Genomic DNA, 25667 nt, shown 5'->3' on the forward strand with positions numbered 1-25667 from the left:
TAATCTTGCTAATTTGCAAAAAAAAATATAAATTAAAATATACAGGTCCAGGTCAGAAAGTGTTTAAAAAATTTAAACTGTATCCACACATTTTAGTGACCTGTATAAAAAGTATATAAATAATACAATGTGTTTTTAAATGATTCTCATCGAGTTAACTTTGAAATTGGTTTACATGTAAAAAAATTTGTGCCGTTCTCCTCAATGAAAAACTGTCAGTTGTGAAATTTACAAATTGTCAATTAATTTTTTTTTAATTCCGTTAAAATACAACTAAACTGTTACACTTTGTAAGAAAACACTTTTATTCTCGAAACTTATTTCTGAATTGTAGACTTAATAAATGAAGAATGGTAATTTTCTGTGTCTAAATCCTTGTCATTAATTCTATAAAGCGGCATCTCGGATTTTACATAGGAAATTCACAGACGACTAGATGACAATCATTTAAAACCACATTGTATAAAGAAGTATATAATAGGTATATATTATAATATAAGTATACTTATACATATATATATAAGCCTAATAAACAAATATTTCTTAAATAATAATATTAGGAGTCTTTAGGCACATTTATTAATAAAGTAATACCAAATAAATTATTATTACTTAATAAAATATTGTAGGAAGATTGTCGAAATGTAAAAGAAGGAAGTCGTATTTTATGTTAAATTTTTTTTTTACTTTCAAAAATTTTTATAACTTAAACTTACTTAAATAACTGTAGGTAAACATTCTCTCTTATATTATGTTGTAATTTTTTAATATTTTTAAAAATGGTGTTTTTTGTCAGCGACATCCAATTATGTACATTTTAAAAACTTAGCAAAATCTGCTAGTAAAAAAACATAGTGTTTTATTTATTTGCATTGAAAAAATTTTTTTGGGCTTAATATTTTTTTTTTAATTTTTTTAAATATTTTAGCATACCTACAGTAAAAATTTTATTCAATAGCTTCACATGCCTAAAAATTTTTGGAAACCCCCACCAAAAAAAAAATTCTGGATCCACCTCTGATTTAAATAATTACAATTAATTGTCGACCTTTAATATTAACGTTAAAATTTAAAACTATGTGTTATACAACTATAACCAATAGAAGATGTAAATTAGTAACTGCGACCGAATAAAGAATAAGAACAAAAAAATTTTTTTATTTTGCTAATTTGCAAAAAAAGTTCTGTAAAATGTTCAAATACTAGTAAATATTCATTTCCAATAATAAATAATTTAAACTGTATCCATAATTTTAGCGACCCTGTGTAAAGAAGAGTATAGTAATGTATTTAAATAATTCAGTTAATTGTCGACCTTTAGCTCGCTGAACAAGTTCCATATTAAATAGAACACATAATTACCACTTAATTCATTAATTTATATGTGATGTCTCATCTATTAGCAATCTTTAAAAGACCAGATTAATTTCATGAATAAATTTTAATTACTGCATAATGTCGAATTTTTCAATTGGAAGCGTGGGCTTTGTGGCCATAAAATAAGCAGCGAAAAGGACTAATGACCAAAGCAATTAGTTTTGTTACAGTTCTGTCCTTGCAATTCTGCAAGCTTTTACTTTATAACCCACTGTGCATTTGCAACAACAATACAGTTCAATAATTTTCAAATTGAAAAAGTCAAATTCCAGAGTGACCTTTTTAAAATTTAATCAAACCACGCAGTCGACATGAAAGCGAATTTTAAATCCTGGAAGATTAGCATTTTTCGTTCACAAAACCATCGCATGTTCATTGAGTTATCATCGTCTCACTAAGTGCATTTCTATCATTGGTAGGATAAGAATTCCTCCGCGTTCCGATGCATGAAAAAGTGAATTTACGACGTCATCGAAGAGTCTAGAGCACGACCATTTGTCACCGCATTATTTGCACGAGCAAATTACACATTATAAATTTTTCCCTGATGGAAGTTTACGACTGTGTCGTGTTGCCGCCAATCCACCGGAAAATGAGAAAAGTTAGCTTCGCGCCCAATGAGATAATTCCTCGACGAAAGACGGTATAATCGGATTGTTTCCGGCGTTCGGAATTCCAGGGCGTCGCGACGCTGCATGTGAGGCCGGATATGAAGTATCAAAGTTTGAAGGATTATTTATTAGGATAAATGGGGCAATTCGTACGTCGCGTGTTTAAAACACTGGCAGACAACCGGAGGCACGGAAGCTTTTATCTCAAAAATTTATGATTTGTTTTGAGGGAAATTGGAACGATGTTGAAATAAAAAGTTCGCAGGTTGGGGCGATGAGAAAATTCTGAAACAACTTTTCAGGGGATGAAGGATCGCTCTTACAACAAGTGCAATAAAGCGAAGAACCCACGTATTGTAAAGTAATAAAAAAGATTAAATTCTTGAAAGAAAACCACTTTTCCCGAGTTGTTGCACAACTGCAACAATATACTTAATACGATAATAATAATAATAAAAGTCTTTATTAAAGAAAAAATGAGAGAAGGCAAAGTCTAGCTAATGCTAGTTAGCTTTTCTCAAAAATAAAGCAAAACCTAAACTATGTAATAATATAGGCCAAAAATAACTAAAACTAGAATAAATGCAAAGAGAAAATACATAAAAAAAAGAAACAAAAACAAAAGTAATATGAAAAAAAACTAATATTAAAAGAAAGTAAAAAATTAATAATAACACAAGTCATAATACAAATAAAAAACAAAAACAGAAAAACAGAAAAAAAACTACAATAAAATAACCAATATTTTAACTTTATCTATTTTTTAAAATAAGTTTAGTGCCTTTGATTTGATATTATTATAAATGACAACGAAATAATGAGTAAAGAATCTAAGAAATAAGACTGTCCAAAAACAGGGCATCGAGAACTGACAGACATGACGTAAATTTACATTGTGCATAAATTTTAAGAGAAATATGATCATATTTTCTATGTTTGAAAATAAATTTACAATTATTTTAAATTTTCTAGAAGCAATTTTCATGACTAGAGTCAAGACAAGAGTAAAAAAGAGTAAGGCAATAATAATTTATAATAAGATTAATAAACAATACAAGTGTCTTAGAAAAAACTTTTTTCTTAATTTGAAATAAATTATAATATGATTTTAGTAAAAAAAGTTAACTAAATTTTTGATCGTTTGATCAAAAATTGTTGTCTTTCAACGCCTAGTAATTTTATACCATTGACACTTTTTCAAAATATATGTTGAGATCCATATTATTTAGGTCCAAATACTATGAGGGAATACTTTTCAACTTCAGTTTCAAATTGTCTCAAGACTACGGAAAACTATAACTTAGGAAACTCAACGAGATACAAAAACACAGGATTTTATGAACCCAAAAAAATAGTACAGCAAAGTAAAAGTGTAAAATATTTAAAATTTCTAAGTTGCACTTCGTATTTTTCAAGACGCTGCGAATACGGTTAAAGATACATGAAAATTGTTACGAAGAAAAAACTGTAGAAGATAGAAATTTGGTGTCGCGGACTTTTTATAGAACATTTAATTCTCTACAACTTTGTTCCTTATATCTTCAACCGTATTCCCAGCGTTTTGATAAATGTGCGACGATGCGCAAAGAATTATCGCTTAGAATTATTAATTTGCGTTCCACCTTATATTTTTGCGAACGCTGCGAATACGGTTAAAGATACAAAAAAAGTGTAAGAAACAAAGTTGTAGAGAATTAAATTTTCTACAAAAAAGTCCGCGACACCATATTTTTATCTTCAGCGGTTTAGGTATAAATTAATTTTCCAATACTTGACCACAGGCAGAATGAAACAAATTCGTCCCTTCAGCGTCTTTGCATGACTTTAGCGCCTAAATGGTTGAAGGTAAAGATATGGTCTCGCTGACTTTCTTGTAGGAAATTTTATTCTTTACAACTTTTTTCCTAACATTTTTCTTGCATCTGTAACCGTATTCGCAGCGTTTTAAAAAATATAAATTCAAATTGGCAAAAGTTTAAAACTTTTTTAAATAAAATTTACGATAAAGTTTTTGCATTATGCTTATGTATTACTTATTGAGAATATAATATTCTATCTGCCTGTATTTTTTGGTTTTTTGTGTGTAAACCGATACACAAATACAACCATTTTTTCAAATTTATTGCTCTGAAAACTTAGAGGTAATGGAACAACAGCGCTCTCTAGCGACAATGACAGAACTATCAAGAACAGGAACGATTTATTTGTACGTCTTTTCATATCCTAACCCTTAGATATCCGTAGTCTAAGCGAATAACTTTAAAGACTTTGAATATCAAAACTTAGACAAAAATTTGCTTCATCGAACTTGCACTGTGCATAAAAAGAATAGTCAAGTTGAGTATCATCAGAAACAGAATTTGCTCGAAAGTATAAAAAAGGTATAATAAATAATGGCCCTAAAACGGAGCCTTGGGGTACCCCTAATGAAACTTGTATGACAATAAATTCCTAACTTGAAGCATTTGGCGACAGTTATTTAAATAATGAAAATAGAAATTTAAACAGTTTATCTCAAAAAAAATTAAATATTTTACCAAAAGCCTTCGAAAACTCTAATAATATCAACGCAGTATTTAAAATTTCTGACTATATCATCTAAAATATTGTTTAGTGATGCATTAGTATTGAGACCTTGATTGTAAAGAAGGAAGAAAATTTTGAAAGTTTGTTTAAAAATTACTTCATCGATTTTTATTTCGGAAAATTGAGTTATGTTTTTGCCGAAACAAGGCAAAAGTGAGTTTAACATTCACAAAGCGGGAACATGTCAATACCACGTAATCCTCCTTCTCGCCTAATTCGTTCTGTCCGCCGAAATGACAAGCGTCACGACGTCAAAAAGCGTCTCCGCCGTGAGATTAATGTTTGTGAATCGAAACCCGGAAGGGTTTATAGATTGGTCACCATAGCAACTGCAATATATTGGTGACGTCAGGGGATGACCCCGTCGAGGGCACCACCTAGTCGCTCCTAATAAATTTAGAGCATCCCTAAATAAAAAAAAATCCTAGGTAGACACACACACATGTACACGTATTTTCTGCATGAGAAACGACGCATTCTTGCGTGTAACTAACCGGAGCGAAATTAAACAACGCGGCTTTCTATACGGACTGCTTACGTAATTCTAGAGCTAATCCGCAATTTCCCTTATTCTTTTGTCGGAGGTATCCGATGCTGGCTTATGCCGGTTTAGGCATTTAGATTGTGAAATGATCCTTGACAACCCTCGGGCATGTGCTCCGGTTAATTGGCCTGCATCTGGCCGGAGGGGAAGCGCGCTTTTGACAACTCACTTTATTGGATTTGGGTGACTCGTGATCAAATCGGAATTAAAATTTGGGTCGATCAGTCGAAAGAAGGTGGAAAATCCATTGGGAACGAGGTATTGTTCCACGATACAAAGACCACAAGAGAAATAACGCCGTATTTTTAGAGGAACGATACAGATAATTTATAGACCTGGGTTCTAATGGCGTATGAGGCAAGAGCGAAATAAAATAAATATTATATATTGGGGGCATTGAAAGATAATTTTGTTTTGTGAATAAATCGCACCTTTTGGGATTTGGAGGCTGGGGCCAGACGTAATTTCTTTTTGAAAATGTATCAAAGAGATGGAAGTTTGTTTGCTTATATTTAGACAAAATTCCTCAACATGAAAAATCAAAAATAAATATTTTTTTATTTTTAAACATTTCACGCTTAAACCAAATTTAACTGAACGGTAATTTATAAGGGTTTATTTCGGGCATTTTTTTTGACCAAATAAAAGCTACCTATTTTGTACAGTCACACAAAGTGAAAATGACGCCTCAATAAACCAAATGCCGAACCTTCTAACCACAAACAAGCAGTGTTGTACAACAAAACGTTGTTTCAAAATTTATCTGGAATTTTCCTTTAAGATCTAGTTTACAGAAAGCGAAATTAAAATTTGATTCAAAATTAAATTAATTCGAATTAAGTTGACAATCATTTTGCATTCAAGTTAAATGAAAATGTAATTTTTTAATGAAAAATTTAACAACTACGAAAAGTTAACAATCAACAATCTTTATGTTTATGTTTATTCATAAAAGTTTGAAAATTGCAATATCCACATAATTGTTTGACAAATCTAACATCACCTGATTCAAATCTAATTTGTTCCGATGTCAAACCTAAAAAAAATTTGAGTTGTTACTTCAAAAGCGTAATAAGTCGAAATTATTAAATAACAAACAATTCTGAATTATCGCATTTATAAAATTTCAGAAAATAAAAATAGGTAAGTTATTATATTTTGTAAATCATTTAAAACATTATTGCTTTACAAAAAATCAAGTTAAAAAAAGAAAGCCTATTTTGTACAAAAAATATATTACTTAAATTAATTTTGAAAAACAGTTTAAAAAAAATATTGATAATTATGAAATTAATTTCATATTAATATTGAAATAATCAAAACTAATTATTTACCTTTAATCAATTTCATCTTATTAATGAATACTTTTCTTTAAGAGATGGTTTTCGTTAAATTATTTGCTATTTGAAACTAAAAAACTAAAGGACTAGTTTACAGAGCCGTGATTAACTGATCACGTGACCAAATTTATGCAATTTGGTTGGTCTATTCGCGTTGTTACCGTTTAACAACGAATTAAATTTTAACAGAGCTTTCAATAAACCGGCCCTAAACGTAGTACAATTACCAAAAATAAATTTTGTAGTAGAACGAAAAAATTTCAAATAATATTAGTTTGTTTTTAATGACAATTAAAAAACTAATAGAAAACTTAAGGCCGGCTTACAGAACGTGTTATCCGCAACTAACATTTATTTCCTTTTTTAACTTGACATTTGTCAATACAAAATAAATAGCAACTTAATTCGAATAAGATTAATTCTAAAGTAAGTTTTAATTTCGTTTTCTGCTCAAAGAATTAAGAATTAATAAATAAAAATTTATAAAGATGCGGCAAAAACAAACATCACATCTTTGAGTAACTTTTTAAATATGAAAACGAAAGAAAAAAAATTAAAGAAAATATAAATGTGAATACTGATTAATATTAAAAATTAATAGTATCTTCTAACTGTAGGGAGTCTACTTTTAAAGTGTACAATTTCCATTTTTTAAGAAATAAGAGAGATGAAAGACTTTTATTTCGTTAAAAATGTTAATCTCCAGTCTACTTTTTATGTTACAGAAAGTCGCTATTAGTTCCATAGAGTATACAATCTTCCTCAAGATATTACATACTTCGAAACTGTGCAAACTTTTTAAAATTAATAATTAAAACGAAATGTTTAATCTCCAAGGTATATTGCATACAAAGTAAAATTAAATTTTCAGAGTAACCAGATTCTGTTTGGTACATAATCTGTTTTTTTTTATAAAACTTGTCTTTCGTTTTTTTCTTTGTTGTGCCATTGATAAAGATGTCATAGATATTCACATTGATTGGGTTATACCTAATAAAAATGCTTATTTCATTTAGTTCTTTCAAATTCTTATCAAAACAGTGCAAAACATTTTAGCCAATAATTTTTGTAAAAAAAAACGATTTTGTATTTTTGTAATTTATCATACTACAGTAAAGATGGTGATATTAACAACCACATACAGGCTGTTCCGACTTTATTTGTACAAATTTAAACAGATAATAGAACATTCAATTTTAAGACAAAAATTTCCTATAAACCCCTGAAAAGAATGCTTTTTTTCAATATTTTCTCAATATTTTAGAAACTATTCTAGATAAAATTATAAAATTTGGTTCAGACAATAATCTTTGTACGCCCAATAGAATCTGAAAATCAAATTTAGAAATTTTTAATCAGGGGCGTCCCAAACTGGGGGAGTGTAAGGTTTAGTTTTTTGACACTTTCAGCAACAAAATCATAAATTCCATGGTTTTTTGTGTTATTTCGATACAACTCACTAAAAAGAGAAAAGTTTTTCTCGTTTCCTAAAAAGTTACTGAAAAGTTGCACATTTTGGAACCAAATCACTCAATTCCTTGTATAACGCTGCAGTAAGAAGAGCACAAAATACCGAACCTGTGCAAAAATATTATATACACGAAAAGAATAATCCTGTAGTGTATGCGAATTAATTTTACTATATTTTTTTGTAAAAAAAGTAGATCTGTTGATCTCTCAATGTTTGTTGTAATAAAAAAAAACTTTTACAAAAAAAAAACAAAAAAATAAAATTTGCCTTTTCTCTTGAGAAGAGTTCCGTCTCGACTCTATTGAAGAAAATATAAAAACAAATCTCCTTTCCTGATAAAGTAATGAACCAGCGGCTTGTTTAGCAATTTCTATGCGCTTGATGAAGAGCAACTCAAAATTTAATTTCTGCTCAATTTTATTAAGTTTTGTGTTTTGAAACGATAGAAAAGACTTGTGCGATTTTTCATGGCAGTTTTGGGGTCCGGGTGAGAAATTGTCACATTCCTCGAGTCGTTGCTCTGATTCGGTCTCGCGACACATTATAATGCCCATCTGGATTCCTGTCAGGTCAGGAATACCGTTAATTTTGATCAGGTAGGGTCCATCACGCGAAATGAACGCAAAACACATTTAGGAAATTGAACGTTATTTTTCATCGAAATAAATTCGTCCTTGTAACGCTATCGTGTGAACTGTTATTAAAAAAATGTAATGAGAACATACCAGAGATTGTTTTTTACAGATATATCAATGAATGGAGCTTTGGCTCCGGGCTAGCCAAGATTTATGATAAAAGGATCCGAGTTTAAAATAATAGGAGTAGTATTTGTTGAGGCAAGGCCCATTATAGATTCCACGCTCCGAGAGTATCCAGCTTGTAAATATTTTTATTAAATTTCGAGCCACGTGACGCCGATCCAACGGTCGATTTTTCAATGAGGCTTAATTGCACTGTAACCGATCCCCCATTAGGGGGCACTTTAATTCTGTTTGTTTTGTCCGCAGAAATGACCCATCGCGACAAAAACCGGACACAGAGTCATTTTTTTTCGGCGACATTGTTACGAATTGAAGAATGGCCAAATTAAATTATGACTGCATTTTTGTGCGGCTTTGATTTATGGGGAGATAATAAAGGCCTATTCAGATTACACCGCACGAGACTGGACAATTGAAGAGGGTAACGTGCACACGTTAAATTAGCTCGAAAACGGGACAGGTGTGGGCTGAACGATCGCAAAAAGGGTGAATTATGTCAGAAATAAAATCCTGTCACCGACGATGCCAATTATAACGAGCTGAAACAGGCGTTTTACACACGCGAGCAAAGGATTTGCATTTTTGACCGAGAGGACGGGTTTCGAGCAAAGTGGAATTATTTAAAAAAATAGCAACTTTAGCAACTAGGCATACGAAATGACGTACACATATAATGTAACCAATTCATATCAACTTGTAGAAAAACTAAAAGATGTTGTTATTCCGCCGTACTATATTATTGTGTCACTTTTTTAAGGAAAACACCCCGATTTTCAAGAGTAAACAGGGGCCAGGGGGCGCCAAAGCAGTAAAAAATTGTGACAAAAATAAAATTAACGAGATTAAAGCTTAAAAATGCATTTTCATAAAATATTTAGAAAAACCCCATGTTTTATAATATCTTTTTTATAAATAATTTAAGTTATATTTTGCTAAATGCAGCAAAACATTAAAAATTTTACTTACATTACTCGTTTCTTATATTCATCTAGCAAGCGATCATTTTCAAAATTAAAATTTTTATTTGAGATCTACGATAATTCAATGATTCAGTGTAGTCGAAACAATATATCTATCATTGCAACTGACTATGAATCATTAGATTGTTTGATTATAGTTACAGAATTTGCAAAGTTAAATGTTAGAAAAGTGCAGGTTTATTAAAAACGTTATTTGAGATATATCAGTAAGTTTACTTCGTCATTTTAAATTTTAATACATAAATTTTGAAACAAACTTAATTTTTTTATAATAAATTTTTGTTTGTTACGTTTTTATTGCAATTAGTCAGTAGTTAGTTCACATTTACAGCAAATTTCTACTACTTCCTAATTTAAAAAAATATTTGTGGGTATATTTAGGTATACCTTTTATGAACACATAATAATAAATACAGGGTGATTCTTTTAGGGCCTACATTAGAAACATTTTAACTTCCAATAAAACTAGAGCTTTTGAATTTTGTATACGATCCAAATCGGCCATTCCAAGTTCAACTAAATTATTTTCAAATTGGCCGAGCTTCCGGAACTACGAGAAATTGGCGCCAACTTTGAAAGCCAATTTTGTATTATGTGTATAACGTATATATTTCTATCCTTTTTTATTAAAATTTTTGTTAGTAACTTATGTCAGAGGTTTATGTCGAAAATAATTTCAAGATTATAATTTTTGTCAAATGCATAAAATGACATAATTTTACGTCAAATTTAACCAGGGACGTAGAAAACGTAGAAATTTTGGGATTACTATTCGGAAATAAAATTAACTAGACGCCCTCTGGTGATGACTTTTGAACTATGTCGAAAACAGTAAAGAAATTTTCGTAATGTCACATTTAACTGACATTTAATGAATAGTTCAACAATTTTGCGTGTATAGTGTTAATTATTTACAATAGAAAGAATTACTTTAAAAGTACGTGGTGGTAAATACTAGCATTGACTTTGGTTCTGTAGTTTTTCGTGGTATAAAGTGGTTATTGTTGGAACTTGAAAGTGGATAAAAAGTAAAAAATATTTAAATTTTGATTACAAAGTGTTATCAAGCAGTTGTCTAATTAAAGATTATAAGTAATGGATCACAGCGAACACAAAGTTTGGCTCAAGAAACCAATAAATTAGTGAAGTGTTATGAATTTTAGGTTAGAATTTTCCACTGAAAAAATCATGAAATGCTGCGGTAAATCTGCAAAACTACAATAAAGATTAACAACTGCTGATACATTTAAACGTAAATTATGCCAAAAGGTAGGCTTTTCAATGCCTTTGTAATAATTTTCCAATAAAGAAAGTGAACCAAACAGTCATTCGTTATTCGTGTTTTCCTCGTCATCTCTCATTTGTCAACATAAGTTTCTTGCATCAAAGATGCAATAATCATTCCGCATAGGCAATGTAATAATTGTGAAGCCCCAAAATTCGTACAACGCTCAAAATATCCGAATAAACATTTTCCCGCCATTTATGGTTACTGTTTTTGACCTAGCTCAGTGGCGCCCCCAACGGTAATTTTACTTCCGAATTTAAAAAAAGAAAATAATTGAATACCTACCAATATTAATGTTCACATTTCTGAAATTTTTTGATATTTGTTTAATATTAAATACATAACTTAAAACATACTTCAATGCTAAAAATGCTTTTCTTTCAGTCACAATTTTTAGTTAAACATCTCGTCCCAAAAATTGGTCATTAAGAACCCTTCATATTCCCTGTCGTCGTTTTAAATTTTCTAAAAAATGATATTGAAGGTGTTCTCGTATGAAAAACGTAACAAAATCGTGAATTCCCAATAACTTTATAATTTGAAACAGAATCTAAAGTTCACGTAGATGCTAAAGGCGGCCAAGCAGCGACAGGTTCAGCTTTCCTAAAAATTAGAACCAATTTTGGGTTCAAGTACCTACGTATTTTATAAGTGCATAGACAAATTCCCAAAATCTCACAGATTTTGTACATAACAATATTTAGACAATCCACTTTTTCAAGTGCTTGTTAATAATAAACGTAAAACTTGGCTGGAAAGGTTCAATTTCTCTCTCTTTCATCGCTGATTACCATTTCTTAAAGTTAAGGAAAAAATGTTTATGATGAAGAGTTTAGACGTAAAATTCTTGTACTTACAAAGAAATCTCTTTTAAAATTTAGAGTTCATATAAAAAAAACAGTGAATTGACGAAGACTGCCAGTCTAAACCATTTCTATACGCAGTTAGTCGACGAAAAATGGAAACATTTTTTTACAAATTTATTTGACTTTTCGCCAAATTTTAAGTTTAACACCACTTATTTCTATCCCAATTTGTTTTTTTACACATTCCAACCGACGTAAATGAAACAAAATTTCGAAAATTGACATTCAGTGTCCCAACTCTCCAAATATAGGAATTCTAACCTTCTCAAACGCAGTAAAATTTATCCAAGTTGTTGGTTTTTGACATATGTCAATTTTTTTGTTAAAAATTTTTATTTACAAGAGTTTATTTAAAACATCATAGCTCTTGAACCGTTTGCGATAAGTAAATATTTTTTTTTGTATTCGATACCCGAAGTCTTGAAAAGCCGTCTAGAATTTTCAAAACTGCCAACTGTCAAAATTCAAGGCTAGTATGATTTTTTCAAAATGGTTATCAAAAATCAGTTTTTTCAAATGGATCGACCCTATTTTCTTAACGGCAATCCAAAGAACAACATTTATAATGATTTTTATCAACACGTCCTATATCTATCTGTTACGGTTTTTGAAAAAAATCACAAAAATCGGATGTTACTTCGTAATTTTTATAGTTAATCAAGTAGACCTTGCAAAATGGTCAACAATTGTCAAACTTCGACATTTTATTTAGTTTCTAGCTGGTGCATTATCGAATAAGCAGCAAAACAATAATATTTAATTATAGTTTATTATAACTTAGTAAATAATGTAAAGTAATAGTCAGTTTGCCATCGAATTTTGAACTTCTTGAGTAAAAATGGTGGACAAATCTAATATTTCTTTTAATCAACGGTACAATTGTATTACTAGATTAAAAATAAAAATAATCAGTTTTTTGCGATTATTTCAAAAACTGTATGAGGTAGATACAGGAGATGTTAATAAAAGTCTGCATAAAAATTGATGTTTTTTCGATTGCCATTTGAAGTTTAGGTATAAATTAGCTTTCCGTTACTTGACCACCAGTAAAATGAAACGAATCCGTCGCTTTGAACGTCTTTAGAGTCTAATTAGAGATATGGTCTCGCGGACTTTTTTAAACAAAATTTAATTCTCTACAAATTTGTTCCTTGTATCTTTAACCGCATTCGGCTTGAAAAATACGAGACGAAGCACAAATTTGTTAAATTTTAAATAATTTTTTTCTCATGTTTGTTATGAAAATTTTAATCGTCAGTTTCTGTTGTCGCTTGACAGCATACGGCTCAAAGCGCCCTCTTTGTGGCACTACCGTCCTATTTTAATTTTCGTTTCGTCTCCTAACTTATAGTCCTCTGTAGCCGGGTCCTACATTTTCGGAATCCAAGATTCCGTTTCAAAACAAGTGTTGAGGAGCAAACAGCGGAAAATGTAACATTGTCTGACACAATATTGTGTGAATTTAGTTCTCGGAGTTTTGCAAGTTAATTTTCATGCAAATGGTTTGATCTTGCGTCTGTCTGGAATTGCTCCAAATTGGCATGAATTAGTGAGATAGTTCTTTAACCGAGTAACGGAATAAATTTTCCTCTCATTAGAAGTAGCTGTAAGCTGGGATGCTACATCTTGTGACACAGTCGTATACATTCAGCTGGCGGCTTATTACAACCTCGACTCTTTATTATCAATAACTACGAAGATTATATTTTATAATGGAAATGGTTTCCTGCAAATGCGATACCATCTCACAAGCCCGAATCCTGTTATAATTAATAAATTAATAGAAAAGGTAGTTCCAAGGGAAAATGGGTTCCACCCCCTCGAGTCCTTCGAGCGCATATTTATTGGCATGGGAGTGCAAAGGTCTTTGCGACAGTAATAAAAATTGCGACGGCCTTGAGGTACAACTGCGTGCGTTTCGAGACTTTTCTAGCTCGCAGATAGTCCCGAGTTCCTGAAGCTGTGTCGCTCAGGTCCGAAACGCGGAAGCGATTTATCAGACTAGTCCATCCGTGACGTGCATTGTGGTCATCGTCGTGTCGATGTCGCGTTTAATTTGACATCTGTCAGCGGGGTTCGTCTTATGACTTATCGTCGTTCGATCGTTTACATTACAAGTGCTCAACTCGAATCAGATAAATGTTGAGTACCTAATGAACCCATTTACAATCTCGACAGACCGTGATCCATTATTAATCCAACCGACCGCACAATTAGTTTTTTAATGGACAGCAGAATACGTCTGTTGGATTTTTTCCATCGGTCCGAATCTCTGTTATGAGTGTTATGACCGTAGGAGTTTAGTTAAGCCGAGTTGTTAACATGAAATTAAATGCTGCATGCATAAGCTCCTGCTGTCCCACATATTCGACGACTTCCTCGCCGGTACACAACATTCCGGACCAGTTCGTGTGGAAAATACGGACGGACATTAGACCATGCGTTAATAAAATTAATTGCGGCGATTGTGTTTGGATTAAAAATTATTGGTTTTCTGTTTCGCAGACAGGAATACTTGAGATGAGACTGCGAGCGGTAAAAGTGGGGTTTTCATGGTAACTAGCTCAGTAATTTATTCATATTGGCGGAGTTGGATAAAAGTTTTACTGCGACGGTAATTAAAGCAAAAGATGAGCAATTCTTAATAACAGAAAATGGCGAAATCTAATTGTAGTGGCTCTCGAGCTTCTTCTTAGAAAAACTTGTATCTCACTACTTCAGAAAATTGAAACATTTTGTCTTACAGGGTTACTTTGCATAAGTATCTAGTGAGGGATGCTTTTTACTTATATTTTAATGAATAAAAAACGTAATTTTATTTATTTTTTGTTAAGATGGGGAGCACTCAATTTTTAAAACTAATTTAAACTATACTTAAAAATTTGATTCCAAAATTCTGATTTACAACCCCCTAGGAATGTTTACATTTGCAATTTGTGGTGGAGGAAAGTTTTTAGTTAGAAAGATTCAAGATTTCAATACAGTTTGATTTTTTCAGATTAAACTTGATTTACTTCTTTTTTTTATTTGTTTCTTGTTTTTATTTTTTTTTTTTCAACAAAGGCAGAACATTGCTGTAGTTTTAATTTCTGCAATTTGTATTTTTTTAATATCTAAAATTTAACGTGTACGTACACCTATCTCAAATTTAAAAAAAATTAAACCAAGGAAATGAATAAAACCTGAAACATAATTGAACCGAAAAACCTAAAATTCTTAAAATCCTGAAAAATTTGAAGAAATATGAATCAAAAAACCTGAAATACTGAACCATTTAAAAAAAATCAATCAAAAAATAAAGCAAAATCTGAATAAACTTCATTGCCAAATACTGAAAATTCGTAGGTAGCCGAATTCTAAGTGAGAAATTTAAAATAAAAAATTAAAATCTAGAAATATAAAAACCTCCACATCAAGCCAGAACATTGCTGTAGTTTTAATTTCTGCAATCTGTATTTTTTTAATATCTAAAATTTAACGTGCACGTAAACCTATCTCAAATTTTAAAAAAATTAAACCTCATAACCAAGGAAATGAATAAAACCTGAAACATAATTAAACCGAAAAACCTAAAATTCTTAAAATCCTGAAGAATTTGAAGAAATATGAATCAAAAAACTTGGAATACTGAACCACTTAAAAAAATCAATCAAAAAATAAAGCAAATCTGAATAAACTTCGTTGCTAAATACTGAAAATTCGTATGTAGCCGAATTCTAACTGAGAAATTTAAAATAAAAAATTAAAATCTAGAATAATAAAAAAAAACACAACTTCAAAAACTAAAACTCAAGATGGAATTTTATATTTTCTTATTTATGGTATGTCAGATTTTTGTGTTTTGGTTAGAAATACGTACGTACCTACTCGTACTGTGTTGTTACATCATTATCTGCAAGTTTCCTATATTTCGTCAAAGGTTTCTTACTTTTGTAGTAAGTATATCAATTTCAATTTTTTATTTTGTTCATTTTAATTCTATGATTAGATTTACATTTCACTGAATTACTTTAACGAAACACAACGTTATTGTATTTTAATAAACATGACAAAAAAAAATTAAATGCAAATTTGGTGTTACTTCTAAAAAAGTGCAGACGTTCAGTTAGTTAATCTGCAAATAAACTAAACTAAAATCTAGACCATACTAAAAAAAAATCAAACACAACTGAATCAAAAATCCAAAGAATTCGATTTGAAAACCTGAAAAAAACGAAAAAATCCAAATTTTGAAAAAACATATTTGTCAAATCAAATAGATATTGTGAAATGGGAAAAGTTTTGCTAAAAGTTCTAAGCCTCCTAAATAATTTTATAATATTATTAAATTAATTCTGAAAGAGCAGAAATGTAAAAATCATGTTGGTTTTTGGTTAGGGTCACTCTGTGTATACCAACTCTGATATTACCTGCATCATTTTTCCTACGAAATTTCGATATTTTGTGAATGGTTTCTCAGTTTTTCAATGATTTGTAAATATCATTTTAATTTTTTTGGTTTAATTTTTTTCCATCTTTTTTTAAATTTTATTATTCGATTCACATCTCAGTGAACACCTTAATGGAAACACAACAATAAAACTAAAAACATAAAAACAGTCTAATCCAAAGGACTTAAAAAAAAATTGAAAAAAACTTGAACTAGCACAGAATTTCGAAATTAATTTTTTTGGTACAAAAAGTGCAAAGTAGAAAAAATACTGTATGATATCTCGTTTATACGGCATTTTGTCGCACTTACTCTATTATGGGACTCCACACTGCGCTCGTCGTGCTCTAAATTCGTGGGTGCAACAAAACGCGTTTTATAAAATACTATTATAATTCTACCATAAAACTATATTGTAATTTATAATAACTCTGAAAAAGCAAAAATTTACAAAAATGTAAAAAGCAATTACCATATTACATTTTTTATGTTTTTTATCTATTTCAAAACAACATAATGTGCTATCAATAGAAACATTAGAAACTCAAAATTTTGTTGTAGTTTTTAATTTTTTTCAAAAATTGGCCAGAAAAAGAGACTTGGACAATTTAAAACAGGAATAGAATGTGGTAACAATTTATAGTTTGAAGAGAACTCGGGAGATTGCTTTGAATGAATGCTTTCACATAAACACAAGATAAAAATTGCATTTTTCGTGAGTTTATTGTGACAGCTGTTTATATGTAGCGCATTTCCTGTATGCACATACTGATACGATGATAACCTAAATATTCAGGTGTTTTTTAACTTGTCAGAACTAGATTTGTAACTGTTTTAAACAAAGTGAATGATTTTTTTGTGTGTAAAATTGCGACTTGTGCACTTAAGGCGGTCGCAGCCTAGATAGATGCATAAATCCCCTTCCGTCTCTTTGCCATTCTTCCATTACAAAAGTTTAATTGAACGTGCAAAAGCCTCTCCGCCCATACTTCACTTCCTGCATCAAATTTATTTTTATGCAGCAACACCTCTCCATTTTCCCGCGACGACAAAGCTCGCCTCTCTCCAAAGGCGGAAGAGTAAGAATTTTGCAAAAAAAAGCACTCGCTGATGTCACTGCAATAACAATAACGTTGATGGAGTGTCGGTGATGGTATCTCTTGAAACCGAAAGGGCACACCGTGCCTCTTCAATTAGATTTATTAAAAATGGGAATAAAGTGGGCGGTAACGGTGACAGTTCGATTCCATTCCTCCCGGAGTGTGTATGTAAGCAACACCGGACAACCTTGGTGCATTCACGTTTCCGGTAGGTACTTTTATCTCTGCCATATCGAAACCCGTTCGAGCAAATGAGATCGGGTCGCGGCGGAGTGGCTAATTAAAAAAATTATTGTATTATTGCATGATTACGCAAACCACTCAGGAGGACAAGCATTCGACGAGCCTTGATGGCCATTTCGAGAAAATACATCACGAATTCCGTGTCCGAACAATTAGAACGGTTACGACTACGGTGGACTATAACTTAGGAGACGGAACGAGATGCAAAATCGCATCAAAAAATATAGTACGGCAGAGTAAAAATGAGGGCGCTTCGGGCGCTTATACCGTCCCGGCGCCGAATCGTTTTAAAGTAATTTAAATTACTTGAAAAAATGCGGAATAAATAAATAATACATTATAAAAAAAGTATTTTCGTCAAAAAAATTAATTAATTTTAAAAAATAAGCAGAATCGACTATTTTATTTGCATCTAAGGCGAAATCCCATTCTGTGAGAAAGAGCGGCCCTAAAACCGGTAGACTGGTGTCTCATTTGTATTCTTAACAGACTAAGAAAAACTGACGACTAAACTTTTTATAAAAAACATAAGAAAAAATTATTAAAATTTTAATTTTGCGCTTCGTCCCGTATTTTTTAAGACGCTGTGAATACAAGATACAAGATTCTTACTTAAAAACAACAGTATTTCAAATCAAATGTCCTAAGTCTTTGGTATGGATTTTGACAACACACAAAAAAATCGTAGTCTTCACTACGGAGGACTATAACTTAGGAGACGAAACGAGATACAAAATCGCATCAAAAATATAGTACGGCAGAGTAAAAACGAGGGCGCTTCGAGCGCTTATAACGTCCCGGCGCCAAATCGTTTTAAAGGAATGGAAATTAAATCTATTTACTAATTACTTAAAAAAATACGGAATAAATAAATAATAAATTAGAAAAAAAGTATTTTCGTCAAAAAAAAAACAAATAATTTTAAAAATTAGGCAGAAACGACTATTTTATTTGCATCTAAGGCGAAATCCCATTCTGCGAGAAAGAACGGCCCTAAAACCGGTAGGCTGGTGTCTCATTTGTATTCTTAACAGACTAAGAAAAACTGACGACTAAACTTTTTATAAGAAACATAAGAAAAAATTATTTAAAATTTAAAATTTGCGCTTCGTCCCGTATTTTTCAAAACGCTGCGAATACGGTTTAAGATACAAGAAAAATGTTGGGAAGAGATTTGTAGAGAATTAAATTTCCTTCAAAAACATTCGCGAGACCATATCTTTTATCATTTGCATAATTTCCAACATTTCGGAAAATTGCGAGTAAAAAGTTTTTTTTTAAGATCTTTAATTCTTTACCAATGGTGACTCTCTTTTTATTTTTCTTACTTTATAGTATTTTTTGAGTGATTAGAAATGGTTTCAGAAAAGTCAATCGCTAGAAAAACTATTACATTTTTTTAAGGAAAACTAAAATTCTGTTGAAATATTAAAAAAAACAACAGTATTTCAAATCAAATGTCCTAAGTCTTTGGTATGAATTTTGATAACACACAAAAAATCGTAGTCTTCACTACGAAGGACTATAACTTAGGAAACGAAACGAGATACAAAATCGCACCAAAAAATATAGTACGGCAGAGTAAAAATAAAGGCGCTTCGAGCGCTATACCGTCCCGGCGCCAAATCGTTTTAAAGTAATTTAAATTCAATCAATTTACCAATTACTTAAAAAAATGCGGAATAAATAAATGATAGATTATAAAAAAGTATTTTCGTCAAAAAAATCAAATGATTTTAAAAACTAAGCAGAATCGACTATTTTATTTGCATCTAAGCCGAAATCCTATTCTGCGAGAAAGAGCGGTCCTACAACCGGTAGACTGGTGTCTCATTTGTATTCTTAACAGACTAAGAAAAACTGACTAAACTTTTTATAAAAAACATGAGAAATTTTTATTTAAAATTTAAAATTTGCGCCCCAAGGAGCTTACAAGAAAAATGTTGGGAAGAAATTTGTAGAAAATTAAATTTCCTTTAAAAACGTTTGCGAGACCATATCTTTATCATTCGCATAATTTCCAGCATTTTGAAAAATTGCGAGTAAAGAGTTTTTTTAAAAGATCTTTAATTCTTTACCAATGGTGACTCTCTTTTATTTTTCTTAATTTATAGTATTTGTTGAGTGATTACAAATGGTTTCAGCAAAGTCAATCGCTAGAAAAACTATTATATTTTTTTTAGGAAAACTAAACAAATTCTGTTAAAAAAACAACAGTATTTCAAGTCAAATGTCCTAAGACTTAGGTATGGAATTTGATAATAAATAAAAAAATCGTAGTCTTCACTAGAGAGGAGACTATAACTATTAATAAACTTTTTATAAGAAACATGAGAAAAAATTATTTAAAATTTAAAATTTGCGCTTCGTTCAGTATTTTTCGAGACGCTGCAAATACGGTTAAAGATACAAGAAAAATGTTAAGAAGAAATTTGTAGAGAATTAAATTTTCTACAAAAAAGTCCGCGACACCATATTTCTATCTTTAACGGTTTAGGTATAAATTAATTTTCCAATACTTGACCACCGGCAAAATGAAGCAAATCCGTCACTTGAGCGACTTTGGGGCCTAAATGATTGAAGATAAAAATATGGTCTCGCGGACTTTTTTGTAGCAAATTTAATTCTCTACAACTTTCTTCCTAACGTTTTTCTTACATCTGTAACCGTATTTGCAGCGTTTTGAAAAATACGAGCAGAGTGCAAGTTGATAAAAGTTAAAAATTTTTTTTAATATAATTTCCGATAAAATTTTTGAATTATGTTAATGTTTTACTATTAACAATTTAATGTTCTGTCTGCCTGTATTTTTTTGTTTGCTATGTGTTAACCGTTATTCAAATACAACCATTTTTCCAAATTCATTGCTCTGAAAACTTGGACGGTAATGGAACAACTGCGCTCTCTGGCGCCATAACCGGAACTATCGAAGACGGGAACGTTTTCTTTGTACGTCGTTTCGTTTCCTAACCTTTAGATATCCGTAGACCCGACACACAAAACATTTATTTCTTTGTTGTAGCCAAAAATTGTAAATCATGTTGTATTGCAACCACATGAAAATAAATCATTCAAATTTCAGGCAATGTAGGATGGACTTTCGTAGGCCGTGTAATTTAATACTGCACAAATACACCGCTCGATATTTCGAGTAGCCTTTCCCAGTCGTTTCATTGATTCATTTCGTTATTCAACAAATAACAATTTATGTTTTGGAAATTTCAGCGCACGTCCGGGTCGTAAATTCAAAAATGAACACAGAGTGGACAAAAGTCCAGTAAATTTTCTTATACACCTCATAAAAATTGGCCCTAATTTTGCGCAAATCTCTTCCAGAAAGCAGCAGCAAAACCTGGCCTGAATAATTGATTGCGAGCCAATTTCTCTCGCTCGTGTAAATCAGAGTTAAAGTTTTGCTCCTTTTGTCTTAACTCATAATGTCGGGCGCAACGTTTTCATACATTTTGATAGAAATTAAGGTCCCGGTGGGTCGACGCAGCTCTTTATTTAACGACTTCCCCGAAGTCGCTACCGATGAATAATTTAAACAAAACAAACGCCAACGACGTGCCACAGGGTGTAACGAATTCAGAGGTCCGACAAAAGCAAATGAATGATTCATATAAACACAGCCATTGCTATTTGCTTCTTATTTAGCGGTCACGTACACTTTCTTTTTCAAAATGCGAAAAAATTCGAAGACATACGGTGAATTGTTAAGGATTTAATCGGGACACGATCGCGTTTTGTCGCTTCGGCCCACATTCGCCAGACATTTCACAACTTTGTTCCTTGTTATGGTGGCGATAAATACGAATGTCTAATAAAACAAAGGGATTTTTAACCAGACCCACAAGGGAACAAAAAGACAAGCTCTGGAACTGAATTCGATGGGTGTGCGGCTAAATGTCACGTATTTATTTGAATTTGAAATTCATTGACGCAAATCAACTCCGATTTGGATATGCAATATTTAAATATGGATCATAAATTGAAAAATCCGGCCACAAGCCACGTGGCGCCGATCTTAATCAAACTGTGACGCATTTCCCCAGGAAGTGCGCTTTTCTAAACGAATATTAGGTGGAGATCCAAAACTTAAGTTCTTGAAAAGTGCTGGTTCGATTTTATTTTCAAGTTCTCAACCTACTTTCCTTCGAAAACCCAAGAAATTCAAGTGATGTAATCCAAAAACGTGTCAAAAAGTCCTTAAAAATGCATCATTACTAGAACGATTTCAATTTTTTTTAATTTTTGTCGAGATTTTGGTCGTTTTGGGTAAATACGTGGAGCGTTAATCGGACAATAACTTTCGAATTATTAGCTAACTTTGTTATCGTTGCAATAAAGCTCTTTTAATTTTATCCATCTTTCAAAAAATCCATTGTCCTGCGACTAATAGTTTTCCCAAATTTAAAAAAATTGTATCAAATTTTGCGATTTTCTCGATGCTACTCGATTTCCCATTTTGTACAGAATGTCTCGCAAGGTAGTGAACATATACAGTGTGTCCCAGCAATGTGAAAAAATCCATTACTGACCTTTAAATGTTATAAAATTAATCTGTTTTCACGAAAGCCGTACATACTAACCCTCTGATTCACCTAAAATTATTTTCAAGTATACAGGGTCTTTCTTTTATATTTTTTTATTTCTCGACACTGTCAAAATTTTCGTTTTTTCTCCTGTGTAAGGCAGTTTTGACAATTATTTGGCATTTCTCAAATTATTTTAAACAAATTTACAGCAATTTTAAGCCTCGTTGATTCTAAGTCAAAATGATGTATTCAACTAGTTTTCGAGTAAAAAATCGGTTCATTATTTCACCTCGTGAATGATAAATCACTCGTTTTCACTCGTGGTTTGATTATTCACTCGTCCGATTTCCTCTCAAACTCGTTAAATAAATAACTATTACATGAAACCTATATTTTTTTTTACATTTTTTGATGTGGATTTTAACACTCATGTTTTTAAGCTAATTTTTAACATTCAAAGTGAAATATCTTTTTAGTTATTAAGTTTAGACATTTGAAATTTTATATTTTTAGGTAGATTATTTAATCATTCTTGAGAATTTGAGTGTTCTATTTAACTTTTTCAAGTTATTCAACTTTTAACGAACTTCTTAATTTTTACATGTTTCTAATTGAAATGCGCTAAACAATTGAAGCAGATTTAAGTTGAGTTTTTCTCTTTAAAGTGTGAAAGTTCTACCTTCCTACGATTCTTCGTTTTTGAGAAATTAATTATTTTAAAAAGCGTGTTTTCGTCAAAAACGTAAAATTATATCAAAAGAACTGACCAATACAAGTTTAGATTAAAATCATCAGTACTAAAAGCTACGTCCAAAAATGCAATAAAATTTTGGGTGTTACATTTGGAAAAATATAACTTAAGTGTTTTTTTGAATATTAGAACATCCTGTATAAATATCACAACATCTTAAAAACATAAACTAGAAACGCAGTTATAATCTAAAAAAAAGTCAATATCTCTAATAATAAAAAAGTTCTGCAGCCTTTTCGGATCGTTGGAACACCATGTATTTTAACCATAGATTAAGCCTTAAAAAAAACTAAAACATATTTTTTACTAAAAACGTTTTACTATAGAAGTATTAACCAGAGTATTAGCCTACATTAGTTACCCCAAAAAAACAGATTATATTTTTTATCTCCAAAACTACTCATCTAATTTTTATAAAATTTCTACAGAAATTGTAAGGTTGGAGAACATAGATAAAGGGAGCTACGAAAGCTTCATAATTGTTCCATAACGTTGGCTTTTTTGTTACTAGTTTTTGAAAGCCCATTCCATTTAAAAACTTTTTTGTCTCTTTCAAATTTCTTGTAAAATGTACCGTTTTCGATCGAAATAAAAACCATTCAAAAATGATCGATCTTAAAAGAGTCTCGAAAGTAAAAATCCATCCTATCTGATATTTTTTTTACTTTTGCTGTAATCTGTTTGAAATTGAAAAGTTTCTTTGAAAAGCGATAATTCTAATATATTTATACCTTTTTCTTTGAGGACAGAGCAAAATCAAAAAAATATTTGAATTACAAAGTCTCTCTAGAGTGTCTAGAGCCCTTAGATTCCATAAAAAATTGATAATTGAGAAAAAAGTGTAACTGGGGCGTTGGTGTAATGACTCCAAAATCCAAAAAATAAATAAGACAACGTCGAAAACAGGAATTTCCTGCGAGTCCACACTCGCCGATTGTATAATTTTAAAACTTGGATACCGTATAAAATTTGCATATTGAGTTAGACATCACCAAAACGGAAATAAAGAAGAAACTTAATCGTCCAGATGGTCAATTTGAATCCAACCTTGACATTAACCCAAGATTCTGACACCAAAAAAGGCCCGAGAGTGTTTGTTTAAACCGTGCGAAAAATAATTCAAAATAATTTATTTGTTGCGCCTTGTGACACCACACAATTCAATGTTATCTTGCAATTTATGTTTAAACAACTTCCTAATGAATGTATAAACAATTAAGACATTACATACTTTAATTACATAAGAAACATGCGACCGATATATTGTGAAAAATCCTGAAACTGAAAGGTAAAAGTTGCATTATAAATGCATGAGTGATAGTCATTTTTACGAGATATTGCACTCAAAAAAATGCGATGAGTAATTCGGGCCATAAAAGGCCCAATTGGCATTTCTCAACCGCCAAATAAATAAACGCCAGATGTGGCCGCTAATTGATATGTAGGTTTATGTGACAAAATTGTGAAACACCTCCGAGGTGTGAAAATCCGGCAAAAACTCACACGTTCATGGCCACACAGTGACATAACAGCCCACCTACATTCGGGAAAAAATCGACAAACCTGGCAACGAATCGGCCCCTTGCCGGCACTTGCGGAGACCCCTCTTGGAGCTTCTGCTTCCGCGGGTTGATAGTGATCGAGGCGTTCTGCAGCACCATTTCGGCATTTTAATGATTAGGACACTCCCGGTATGATTTGCAGAAAATTCGTCTCATTAGCGTACCAGATTAGACACGAGAGTAAATAAACAACGAATCGATTTCCGACCGTGATGGAATCTCGAGTCAAAAAACGCGAAAAAAGAGCATAGCGAGCACGTCTCTCTGTGGGGAAAATTCGAGACTCGTAACTGTACAAAGCACAAACACGTGGTCGAAAATTCCGCACTCACTTTCCGGAGCAAAGCTCACCACGATTCCTGCAAGACAGCAGGAGACTAACTAAATAAAGTGACTCAATACGCAACACCGATCACTCGGCTGCTGCAGCAACTGGAAGTTTTAATTCGGATCGAGTGGCTGCTGCTGCTGCTGCTGCTGCTGAGGTTAATGGAAAAGAACGGCTTCGTGGCTTTTTTTAGATGGAGACTTGGTGTCTGGCTGAGCTACCGAGAAAATCCAGCCGTCGCGGCGCCAGACCCAGATAAACAATGTCTTTTCAAAGGGGTGGATGGGAATAGGGGCGCCCCTATCAACCCGAGCCAAGTGATCAAATTAGTTATTGTTATCAAGTCTCGTATAATAACATCGGTACAAATTAAATGCACAGTATTTTATTTAAACGACAAATATTTTTGATCAGTAAAAATAATAAATGCATCGTAGAAATAATAAATGCACAGTAAAAGTAATAAGTGCACAGGAATATAATAAATGCACAGTAAAAATAGTAAATGCATAGTAGAAATAATAAATGCACAGTAAAAATAATAAATGCACAGTAAAAATAATAAGTGCACAGAAAAAATAGTAAATGCACAGTAAAAATAATAAATGCACAGTAAAATAATAATTGCACAGTAAAAATAATAAATGCACAGTAAAAAGTAAATGCACAGTAAGAAAAATAAATGCACAGTAAGAATAATAAATGCACAGTAAAAATAATAAATGCACCGTAAAAATAATATATGCACCGTGAAAATAATAAATGCACAGTAAAAATGATAGATGTAAAGTAAAAATAATAAATGCACACTAAAAAGTAAATGCACAGTAAGAATAATAAATGCACAATAGGAATAATAAGTGCACAGTAAAAATAATAAATGCACCGTAAA

General features: G+C 31.5%; 1 protein-coding gene across 2 annotated transcripts in view; it reads right to left on the bottom strand.

The window, feature by feature from the left end:
- RapGAP1 (Rap GTPase activating protein 1) overlaps window positions 1-25667 on the bottom strand; it is a 162921-nt gene that overhangs the window by 120129 nt on the left and 17125 nt on the right. Inside the window, exon 1 of one of the 2 annotated variants that reach the window (XM_015982531.2) lies at window positions 24449-24840. The exons of the other annotated variant lie outside the window; for it this stretch is intronic. Within the exon in view, the coding sequence (XP_015838017.1) occupies window positions 24449-24546 (98 nt within the window). The 5' untranslated portion in view covers window positions 24547-24840. Of the gene's footprint in view, window positions 1-24448; window positions 24841-25667 lie in introns of those variants that run through there. 2 annotated transcript variants of the gene reach the window in all.

This window comes from Tribolium castaneum, chromosome 6 (genome assembly GCF_031307605.1).
Source record: "Tribolium castaneum strain GA2 chromosome 6, icTriCast1.1, whole genome shotgun sequence".
Classification (NCBI taxonomy): domain Eukaryota; kingdom Metazoa; phylum Arthropoda; class Insecta; order Coleoptera; family Tenebrionidae; genus Tribolium; species Tribolium castaneum.